This window comes from Rhododendron vialii, chromosome 11a, assembly GCF_030253575.1.
Source record: "Rhododendron vialii isolate Sample 1 chromosome 11a, ASM3025357v1".
Taxonomy (NCBI): Eukaryota; Viridiplantae; Streptophyta; class Magnoliopsida; order Ericales; family Ericaceae; genus Rhododendron; species Rhododendron vialii.
In genome coordinates this window covers 9,703,441-9,713,537 of record NC_080567.1, presented here as the reverse complement: position 1 = coordinate 9,713,537, position 10,097 = coordinate 9,703,441, and the positions used below count along the sequence as shown (strand labels likewise).

The 10,097-nt window shown below is 41.6% G+C and overlaps 1 protein-coding gene across 1 annotated transcript; it reads right to left on the bottom strand.

Moving 5' to 3' along the window:
• Positions 1–6,584: 6,584 nt before the first annotated feature.
• LOC131306850 (probable purine permease 11) lies at positions 6,585–8,648 on the bottom strand. The gene is made up of 2 exons (XM_058333277.1): positions 8,516–8,648; positions 6,585–7,705 (listed from the first exon to the last, which is right to left on the bottom strand). The coding sequence occupies exons 1-2, from the start codon at positions 8,550–8,552 to the stop codon at positions 6,585–6,587; spliced, it is 1,158 nt and encodes a 385-aa protein (XP_058189260.1). The 5' UTR covers positions 8,553–8,648.
• Positions 8,649–10,097: the final 1,449 nt, after the last annotated feature.

The following is a 10,097-nucleotide window of genomic DNA, read 5'->3' as shown; positions in this document are numbered from 1 at the left end:
TCCAGTCATAAGGAGCCTGTCAAACCACCTAAAACAGAAGGGTCTTCGTTTCTAACAATTGCTAGTTCCGAAGCTGAATTTGTGACAGATTTCAAGGAGTCGGAACAGGTTTATGCTATGGTGGTAAAGTCTCTGGTTGTGGAGGAAAGGGACAAGGCAAAGATTCTGATAGTTCCTATACCTAAAAAGATACAGCCATTATTGGAGGAATTTGAGGAGCTTGTTACTGAAGATGTGCCTAATGAGCTCCCTCCAATGAGAGATATTCAGCATGCGATAGATTTGGTGCCTGGGGCAAGTCTGCCCAACTTACCACATTATCGGATGAGTCCGAAGGAGAATGAGATTCTGAGGGAGAAAGTAGAGGAGTTGCTGCAGAAGGGGCACATTCGGGAGAGTTTGAGTCCATGTGGTGTTCCAGCCTTGTTGACGCCAAAGAAAGATGGGAGTTGGCGTATGTGCGTGGACAGTCAGGCCATCAACAAAATAACCATCAAGTATAGATTTCCAATTCCTCGCCTGGATGATATGCTTGATATGTTGGATGGGTCGAAGTGGTTTTCGAAGATTGATTTGCGGAGCGGGTACCATCAGATTCGTATCCGACCGGGAGACGAATGGAAGACGGCGTTCAAAACTAAGGATGGCCTGTACGAATGGTTGGTTATGCCATTCGGCCTTTCTAACGCGCCGAGTACTTTTATGAGGGTGATGAATCAGGTTCTGCGGCCTTTCACTGGAAAGTTTGTTGTCGTTTATTTCGACGACATACTGATTTATAGCAAGTCTGAGGAGGAGCATGTGGAGCATGTGCACCAAGTGCTGATGGTGCTGCAAGAAAATAAGCTATATATTCAACTCAAGAAGTGCAGTTTCTTGACTCGCAGCTTATTATTCTTGGGCTATGTGGTGAGTTCTGAAGGTATTCATGTGGATGAAGAGAAGGTTCGAGTTATTCGTGATTGGCCAACGCCTAAATCTGTTACGGAAGTGAGAAGTTTCCATGGATTGGCCACCTTCTATAGGCGATTCATTCGAAATTTCAGTACTATCGTAGCACCAATCACGGAGTGCTTGAAAAAGGGCAAGTTTCTGTGGGGAAGTGAAGCGGAGCAAAGTTTCGCGCTGGTTAAAGAACGGCTTTGTACTGCACCGGTATTAGCTCTACCTAGCTTTGAGAAGATTTTTGAAGTTGAGTGTGATGCTAGTGGAGTTGGTATTGGGGCTGTTTTGTCCCAAGAGAAGAGACCAGTGGCTTTCTTTAGTGAAAAGCTAAGTGAAGCTAGACAAAAGTGGAGCACTTATGATCAGGAGTTCTATTCTGTGATTCGCGCTCTCAAACATTGGGAGCATTATTTGATTCAGAGGGAGTTCGTGTTGTACACTGATCATCAAGCGCTGAAGTTCATCAATAGCCAGAAGAAGTTGGACAGTATGCATGTGCGCTGGGCTACATTCTTGCAGAAATTTCCGTTCACTATTCGGCACAAGTCTGGGGTGTCAAATAGGGTGGCTGATGCATTGAGTCGTCGGGCTGATTTGTTGGTGACTTTGGCCCATGAAGTTGTAGGCTTTGAGTTCTTAAAGGAGCTGTATCCAGAGGATGAAGACTTCAAAGAAATTTGGGCAGTATGCGTTCAGAACCGGCCTATTAGTGACTTTCATGTTACTGATGGGTACTTGTTTCGTGGCAATCGTCTTTGTATTCCTCAATCTTCTTTAAGGGAAGGCTTAATTCGAGACCTTCATGGTGGAGGGTTAAGTGGGCACTTAGGGAGGGATAAGACTATTGCGAGTTTGGAGGAGCGCTATTTTTGGCCACAACTAAAGAAGGATGCTGGAAATTTTGTGCGGAGGTGCTACACTTGTCAGGTATCTAAGGGTCAATCTCAAAATACTGGTCTTTATACTCCTTTACCTGTGCCTAATAATATTTGGGAGGATCTGTCTATGGATTTTGTGTTGGGACTGCCCCGTACCCAACGAGGTGTAGATTCTGTATTTGTGGTGGTTGACAGGTTTTCTAAAATGGTGCACTTTATTGCTTGTCGAAAGACATCGGATGCCTCACATGTGGCTCGATTGTTCTTTCGAGAGGTAGTGCGATTGCATGGGGTGCCACAGTCTATTACCTCTGATCGGGATGTGAAGTTCCTTAGCCATTTTTGGGTGACTCTATGGAGGATGTTTGGAACATCGCTGAAGAGGAGTTCTACTGCACATCCACAAACTAACGGACAAACTGAAGTGACTAATCGGAGTTTGGGGAATTTGATTCGCAGTATCTGTGGTGACAAACCAAAGCAGTGGGATCATGCTTTGCCGCAAGCTGAGTTTGCTTTCAATAGTGCAGTTCACAGTGCCACGGGAAAATCACCTTTTTCCTTGGTATATGTGACATCTCCAAAGCATACAGTGGATTTGGTTCATCTCTCGCGGGGTCCCGGGGTTAGCGTTGCAGCTGAGGCAATGGCTAAGCAGGCTCAAGAGGTGCATGAGCAAGTAAAACAGAAACTAGTTGAGACTAATGCGAAATACAAGAGGGCTGCAGACAAACACAGGCGTGAGAAATTATTCAAGGAAGGGGATTTTGTGATGGTGTTCTTGCGCAAGGAACGGTTTCCAGTGGGGACCTATAACAAGCTGAAGCCCAGGAAGTATGGTCCATATGAAGTTTTGAAGAAGATTGGTGACAATGCTTATGTGATTAATCTCCCTGATTCCATGAAGATTTCAAAGGTTTTCAATGTTGCTGATTTATCTGAGTATCATGCTGAGGAGCCGCTGTATCCAGACTTGAACTCGAGGTCGAGTTCTTTCGAAGAAGAAGGGACTGATGTAGAACATGTGGAGGCCCAATTCCATGATCAGCTAGACCAAGCTAAGCCCCGACAGTCTAAACGGTGTTTAATTTCAGATTACCCAAATCGGCTAAATTCGGACGAGCTCAGAATAGGCCCAAACTTGGTGGGCTGACTTATTTTCGCGCTCCAGTCGATACTCATGAACCCTAAAGGTTGATGATGAATGGTGTTTTTCGGCCCGATTCATTCGTTTAGGCTTTCTATTGCGTTATTTTGCCGTTTTAGGAAAGATTTGTTTCTTTAATAACTCTTAGATCGTAATTCCTTTTAAGTTGATTCTTTTTGGGAAAGTCTTGTTTTTCTTTCCCGTTTTCAATTTTAGGAAAACCCCCAAATTCTGGAACTTTTTAATTTCCAAGTTTATTTTTAGGGTTTCTAGAGTTTCGGCCTATATAAAGGTTTGTAACTTAGGGTTTATGCAGCTTTTGATTAATAATATTACAGAGATTTTCTCTTTCTTTCTTGTGCGCAAGATTTGCTCGTTGCGACGAGTTGTTTATCTCGTTTGGATTAGTACGCTAACTAATCTCTTCGTGAATTCCGCTGCGTCAGAAATTTCTTGAAAGAAGTGCATATCCAAAGTGTAAGGGTTCGATTTAGGAGGGACCTTGACCTGAGTTAGTATTCATCTTCCGCTGCTCTGTTCCTCCGCCTCTGAACCTGCAACAAGTCACTAAGGCTGGAATAGCCTAGTGACCTTCCGACGATCAAGTTAGATGTAAGGAGAGATGTTTTAGGTCTAGGGTTAGGGAAAGATGGCATACCTCTCAAAAATGAGTCTCCCTTTATATTTATAAACCTAGGTTTACTTGGGCTCCAAGCTAGCGCGTAAAGGATACGCTCGGGTAACCTCCTCGGGTGACATCACAGATGACACACCGGATAAAGCAGTTACGGAGCACATGGCCAGACCTGGCCTCGATGAACCTTTGCGCCACGTATCGCACTTGGTCCCCTCTTGCTATGCTACATCCTTTCCAGATATCATAACAGAATGCACACTTCGGTATTTAACCGAAGTGTAAACAGGAGGCTTGGCACCGAGCGAGTGAATGGAATGATATACACTGGCCCACCTGTATGATCCTATAGACCGTGCCGATATGAGGCCTCGGTTACTGATGATCCGGTTAAATTACCGAATCCACGACCGAAGCCCACACACAAAGATAAAGGAACAATTCGTGTGCCACCAATAGTCAAATTCAGAAGTAGTATCCACTTCTGGCTCTCTAAAATCCTGAACAATAGTTCGCCTTAACAGTTGTTTTGACTGAGCAAACCGTGTTTTGAAATGCTCAACGGAAATGCTAGAACGTTCAGACATCGAAATATTGGCAGAACCACAATAAGGGATAGAGATGCCCTAAACGAAACCAAGCTGTCTAGCAATTGAGCAGGGCAATACACTTCCGCATGAGCCAAGGATTTAGAAGTATTAGATGAAGATATGAAAATCTCCCTACCTGTAAGAATATTGCTCCATGCTTGAAGGGCTATAGAAGACTTCCCATATCTATCAGCCAAAATATCAAAGAGCCAAGATGGCCCAATTTGTGCAGAGAATGGCCCAAATGGCGTATCAAATATCAAAAACCCAAGATGGCCCAATTTGCTACTTTTTTGTGGCCATGGCATCTTATGCCAGAGTTTAGAAACGTACAGCTGTAGTACTATCCATCGAAAAAGTACGGTGCTGATCAGAGACTTGCCGAGGAGGAAGAAAAGTAGATTACCTTAGTACCCTTCCTATCATGTTTATTAAATGTAAATTTGAATTTAAGGAAAATTTAGTTTGTAATGACTTTATATTTAATAAAGGGAAAAAAACCGAAATGGTCCCTGTAGTTAAGTGTTTGTGTCAACTTGGTCCCTGTAGTTGTAATTGACTCGATTTACACTCTGTACTTTCCATTTTGTTCCAATTTGGTCCAATTGCTAACTGTCGTTAGTCCGCCGTTAATTCTTTTAAAACAAGACAAAAATAAGCCAATAAGCCAATTTTTTCGTCTTTATTAAAAAAAATGAATTTCGATGGTAATTTTTTACTTTTTAGGTTCCTCTCGTCATAACGAAGCAATAATCTCCGAAAATTGACAAAAAATTAATAAATGCGAAAAAAATTGAATAAGAACAAAAAATAAGCCACTTGACTTATTTAGCTGAACAACCCATGAGTTCATGTAATATTTTGACTTTTGGATATGATTCTTTATCATGTTGTGACTTTTGGACATGGTTCTATATGCATTTTTAGTACTATGCAAAAAAATAAGACATCTCAGTATTTGTTCACAAGTTGAACAGGTAGACAATACCAGTGGTTATGTTACCTCATGGCTGTTCATAAAAATGCTGAATTGAAGGGCAACTTTTTGCAGAAAACTATAACCAAATCTCTTCTTAAGTGCCTCCTTATTAATGGAGAATGGAAGAATGAGTTGTGTTTTGGTTCAGAGGTATATTAGGTAGGCCTATGCAAAAAATCCGTTCACCCGCGGACCCAACCCGACCCGACTCGAAGGGTCTCAGGCGGGGTCGAACATGTGGTTCGGAAGAGTACAGGTTTATTTTCTGTTAAAAATCAGATTTTGGTTCGGGGTCCAGGTTGGTGTGTTTCTTACCCGACCCGACCAATTCATAAAGATTAATTCAATTTTTACGTAAAGAATCGGGCTCGCGGACAGTTCTTACCCCTTTTCGATTCGGTTTGCGGGCCTAAAACATTTGTTACCCGACATGTTTGGTCGAGTTCGGGAGCAAACCTGACCCGCCCGAACCGTGCACATCCCTAATATTAGGGCAAGAGGGGAATGAAAGAATTACTGTTTTAACCCTAAAAAAGGGAGCCATTTGATTTTGTTGTTAAAAGGACTAACGGTGAACTAACGGCGGTTAGTAATTCGACCAAATTGAAACAAAATGAAAAGTACAGAGTGTAAATCGAGCAAATTACAACTACAGGGACTAAGTTGACACAAACACTTAACTACAGGGACCATTTCAATTTTTTTCCCTTTAATAAATGTTGAAAATTTATTAAATTAATGTTTCCAAAAATTGGGGCATTACAGAAATTATACATTGCCCTTGGTAATTTTCATGGAAGTACAATATCATGAGAGATTCATCTCTCTCCACTCATTACACATATTTTCAATCATTACTCTCATAAAAAATTTCTCAGAAACTCATTCAAACACAGCATCAATAAAAAGAAATGGTCTGCCAGGAAAAGTTAAATATTTAGTGATTTGAATTTCCAAATGCACAACTTCGAAACCACGGTTCCTTTTCTGTCTTGAACTGTAAATTGGATAACATTTTTCATGTCCTATCTTAAAAGTCTACTTTAGGAGGGAAAAAAAAATTAAAAGTAATGTAATGAACCAAAATTTGGAAATAATGAAGTGTCAAATCCACGAAATAACGGGAACGAAAAAGGCATATTTCTCATCAAATCTGATGTTAAATGATTTATTTGAAGCAATCACAAACTTCACATCATACATGTCTCATTGTTTTCTACAAAATAAAATACTGTAAAAAAATGCTTTCTCGCATTAATTTTGAAGTTCTGCTATCACCTAACAGGGTTTAACGTAACGATATCATAGATTATGTTCCATCCTTGTGCCAAAATAATTTCTCTTCTTAGTACTAAGTACTAACACAGGCTAAAATCTTCTCTGTGTTGTTTTCCTACTAAGAAATTTTCAATCAACAAAGCTCTATATCAGAACCAGAAGTCGCATTTCCACTTGTTGCAGCTGGCTTAGATTTAGAGTCATCAAGATAATGTTGGTAGATGTAAGAAAGAAATCCCCATATAGCCAATACCATGGCAATCACCTTCACACCATCCAACTTGTCATGGAAACATAAAACGGCCAGAATCGGAACAACAGGCAAAGCCAAAGTACTAACCACATTGGAAAACAGAGAAGACACCTCGAAAATTAAACGAAGCAACCCTATCGACGAAATTTGCCAAGTTATCGCGGTCCAAATCAAAGTCATCAAATAGGAAACTTTCCCCTTTTGGTACTCCTCCATCTCCCCACTCAATCCCTTCCACTCTCTGCTAGCGAAAAGCCCTACCACACAACCACATGTTGGAACAAGTGATGGGTATATTTGCATGTCCAACACTGTTCTAAATGTCTCCCTCCTAATTATTTTCTCAAAAGAGAGTTGAACTAGGGAAAGGTACAAGGAATAAGTGGCAGACGCGCCCAAAGTGCATAAAAATCCTATTATGTACTTCCCTTTTGCAATATTCGTATCACTGTCCAAATCCGAGTGGACTGCTAGAAGGGATGCTGAGATGGTGAGGAGGACTATAGAGTTGAGAATTAAAGCGGTGAACTTTTGGGAATTGAGGAAGGAAGAAAAAAGCGCGTTGAAGGCTAGTTGGGTGGCGCATAAGAGGGAATAGGTGGAGACAGGGAGGTAGAGGAGACCATAGGAGTACATGAGGTTGTCACCGGTCAATAGCAAGCCGAAGAAGAGGTAGAGGAGGAGGAGAGTGAAGATTGGTGGCGGTTTAATTGGGGAAGTGGTTGTGGAATTGGATGGTGGTTGAGGTGAGAAGAAAAATAGGAGTGGGATTAGGATAGGGAAGCCGGCTGATTGAACAAATGTTGCCATCCATTTGCTATTTCCACCTTGGTCATAGTATAGTCTTCCTAGAAGGGTGGCTGCCGATTGGCCGGAAAGAGAAAAGAGGGTGAAGAGAGAAACCCAAATCCACCACCGGTAGTGTTTGGATACTGGACCTGGCAACTGATTGTTGGCAGAGGAATCCGGATGTGGGTTTGGCTCTCTGTCTTCCCCAACTCCTGAAACATAATAAACACAAAATCAGAAATGCAAAGCAAAGCTTAATTCAGAAAAACGGTTTCGCATCGTTTTCTCAACTTAATTCATAGTCCCGCATATGGGTATTTATGAAGGGAAAGTCTTCAAAACACACCCCTTCAAGATGTGTACCATATGCACCTATTGTGTGGTTCATATTATGCCACCTCATAGTCATTCATAACATTTTATTTCGTATCGTAACTTTTATACTAAAAATTCGTAACTTTTCAACAATATGATTCGTAACTTTTTAGCAATAGATTCGTAACATTTTGGGATTCATAACATTTTGGTGTATTTTAAAGAGGGTGCATATGATACACACTCAAATAAAGGGTGTGTATTGTAGCACTTCCCATTTATGAAAACAGAAACTTCTAAGCTCTTGTGAATACCTATAGGTGAAACTACAGTCGGGCCAGCAGGACCCGATCCGATCCAGTTTATGTGATTTCTACTAGTATAATGTACTTGAGTATTTTTTTTATACTCTTTTACCATCTAAATAACTATAGTATGATCAATTAAAATTTTAGTGCTTTTAAATCGCCATAAAGTAATTAATAAGTACTACAATTTAGTTACTTCAAAAAAAATCACATACTTGGGCTAAAATCATCTTGATATATAGTGTGTTATATGATGCCAAAAAAGATACACTCCTATGACATAAAAGACTAATTTGTTTCGAATTAAGACTTATCTCCTTGTTCAGCCCCCTCAAACCAAAATTCTACCTCCCCTGAAATTAACCGACCCATAAAAAGCATGGAGTTTTAGTGACAAACCTCTAGTTTGGAGTTGGAGTTCTCGAGCCGACTCCATTATGCTTCAGAAACTGATAAATTCCTTCTAGGAAATCTTTGGAATGGTTCTTTCCAGTTTCTGAATCAGAAGATTTAAATACTCCAATTTTCTGCACTAAAGCCCTCCTCTGTCTCGAAAAAATGGGCTTCTTGTTGGGCTTCACCCACGTGTGATAATTTATCGAGGGGGTGCTTGATAATTATTCGCGTGTAGTTATATTATATTCGGTTTTGGTTAGAGAATCAAATCCTATGGCAAGTTGGAGGAGTTCCATACTTGGCGGTATTACTATGGAAGAGTTTCCTTCTTGGTGTATTTCCTAGTCCGAGTAGGAAAAGGAATTATAAGGCAGTAGGAAGCCTTGGAGGTCAAGGCTTGATACTCTATAAATACCGAGGCGTATTTGAGATTTATGTGTGACATAATGTGAGGGAGAGGGTGAGGCGAGCATGGGGGGCCGGTCTGTGGCCTCCCGGAGAGGAACCGACGTGTGGTTTCCGGAGAGTTTTTTCATCTTTATTGTATATTGTGTGAATATATAATCAAAGGGAGTTTTTCTCTGAAATCACTGCGTTGTTTGTGTGCATGGTGTCCCTCACGGTCCTAACAATTGGTATCAGAGCAGGGTTGAAGAAGAGGGTCATCAGAAAAACCACGGGTTCGATTTCTGAAAAAAAAGGTGCTCACCAACCTCGTTTTTGTCACCCGAGGAGGTTGCATAGGCGATTGGAAGTGGCGGAAAAGACGATTGACGGAGCAGACTTGCAGGGATCGGAGGTTGATCAGTGCAAACATGCGCGAAACTAGTGAGCAAGGATACACTCGGGTTGGTAGTGACACAGGCACTTACTAGAGCGAAGGTTTGCGGAGATGATTAACAGTGATCAGAGGCAGTCTGGTTCAATCGGGTTTGAAGACCTATCGTCAGGAGTTGCAGTTGTGATTTGGGCTGCACGAGGATGATGATGGGCAACCGATACATGCTTGTGGAGAGTACAAACAGATGGAGCTGATGTTTGGTACTAGACAAGCAGTATGAGTTTTTGTGACAGTGAACGTGTGAAGCAACAGTTGCGGAGACACACAGGAAGGGCATTGGAGTACGAGGAGTCATGACCTGAGATGTACAGGAGTGTCGGTTACCGAATCAAATTGTGTATGGAATAGTCTGCAGACAGCGGGCAACTGGTTGTTGAGAGATGTTCACGGAAGCTCCGAACAGAGGGATTGAGATGGAGACCAGAAGATGCATCGCTGGGATCTCTTCCTTTGTGGATTTTGTGATTGGATTCTTTCTATAGTATGCGGCCGCATGAGAAGGAGAGATGAAGTCACGGATTACATCCTGGTAAGGATGCGAGCACTCTAGTGCACCTAGGTGAGGGGGTGCAAAATCATCCCACATGGGTGAGGGGGTGATTGTTGGGCTTCACCCACGTGTGATAATTTATCGAGGGGGTGCTTGATAATTATTCGCGTGTAGTTATATTATATTCGGTTTTGGTTAGAGAATCAAATCCTATGGCAAGTTGGAGGAGTTCCATACTTGGCGGTATTACTATG

What these genes read in the sequence shown, in the direction of transcription:
- LOC131306850 (XM_058333277.1), bottom strand. Translation starts at nt 8,552, where the DNA reads ATGGAGTCGGCTCGAGAACTCCAACTCCAAACTAGAG. An exon ending in ACTCCAACTCCAAACTAGAG is followed by an intron (nt 7,706 to 8,515) that starts GTTTGTCACTAA and finishes ATTATGTTTCAG; the next exon opens with GAGTTGGGGAAGACAGAGAG.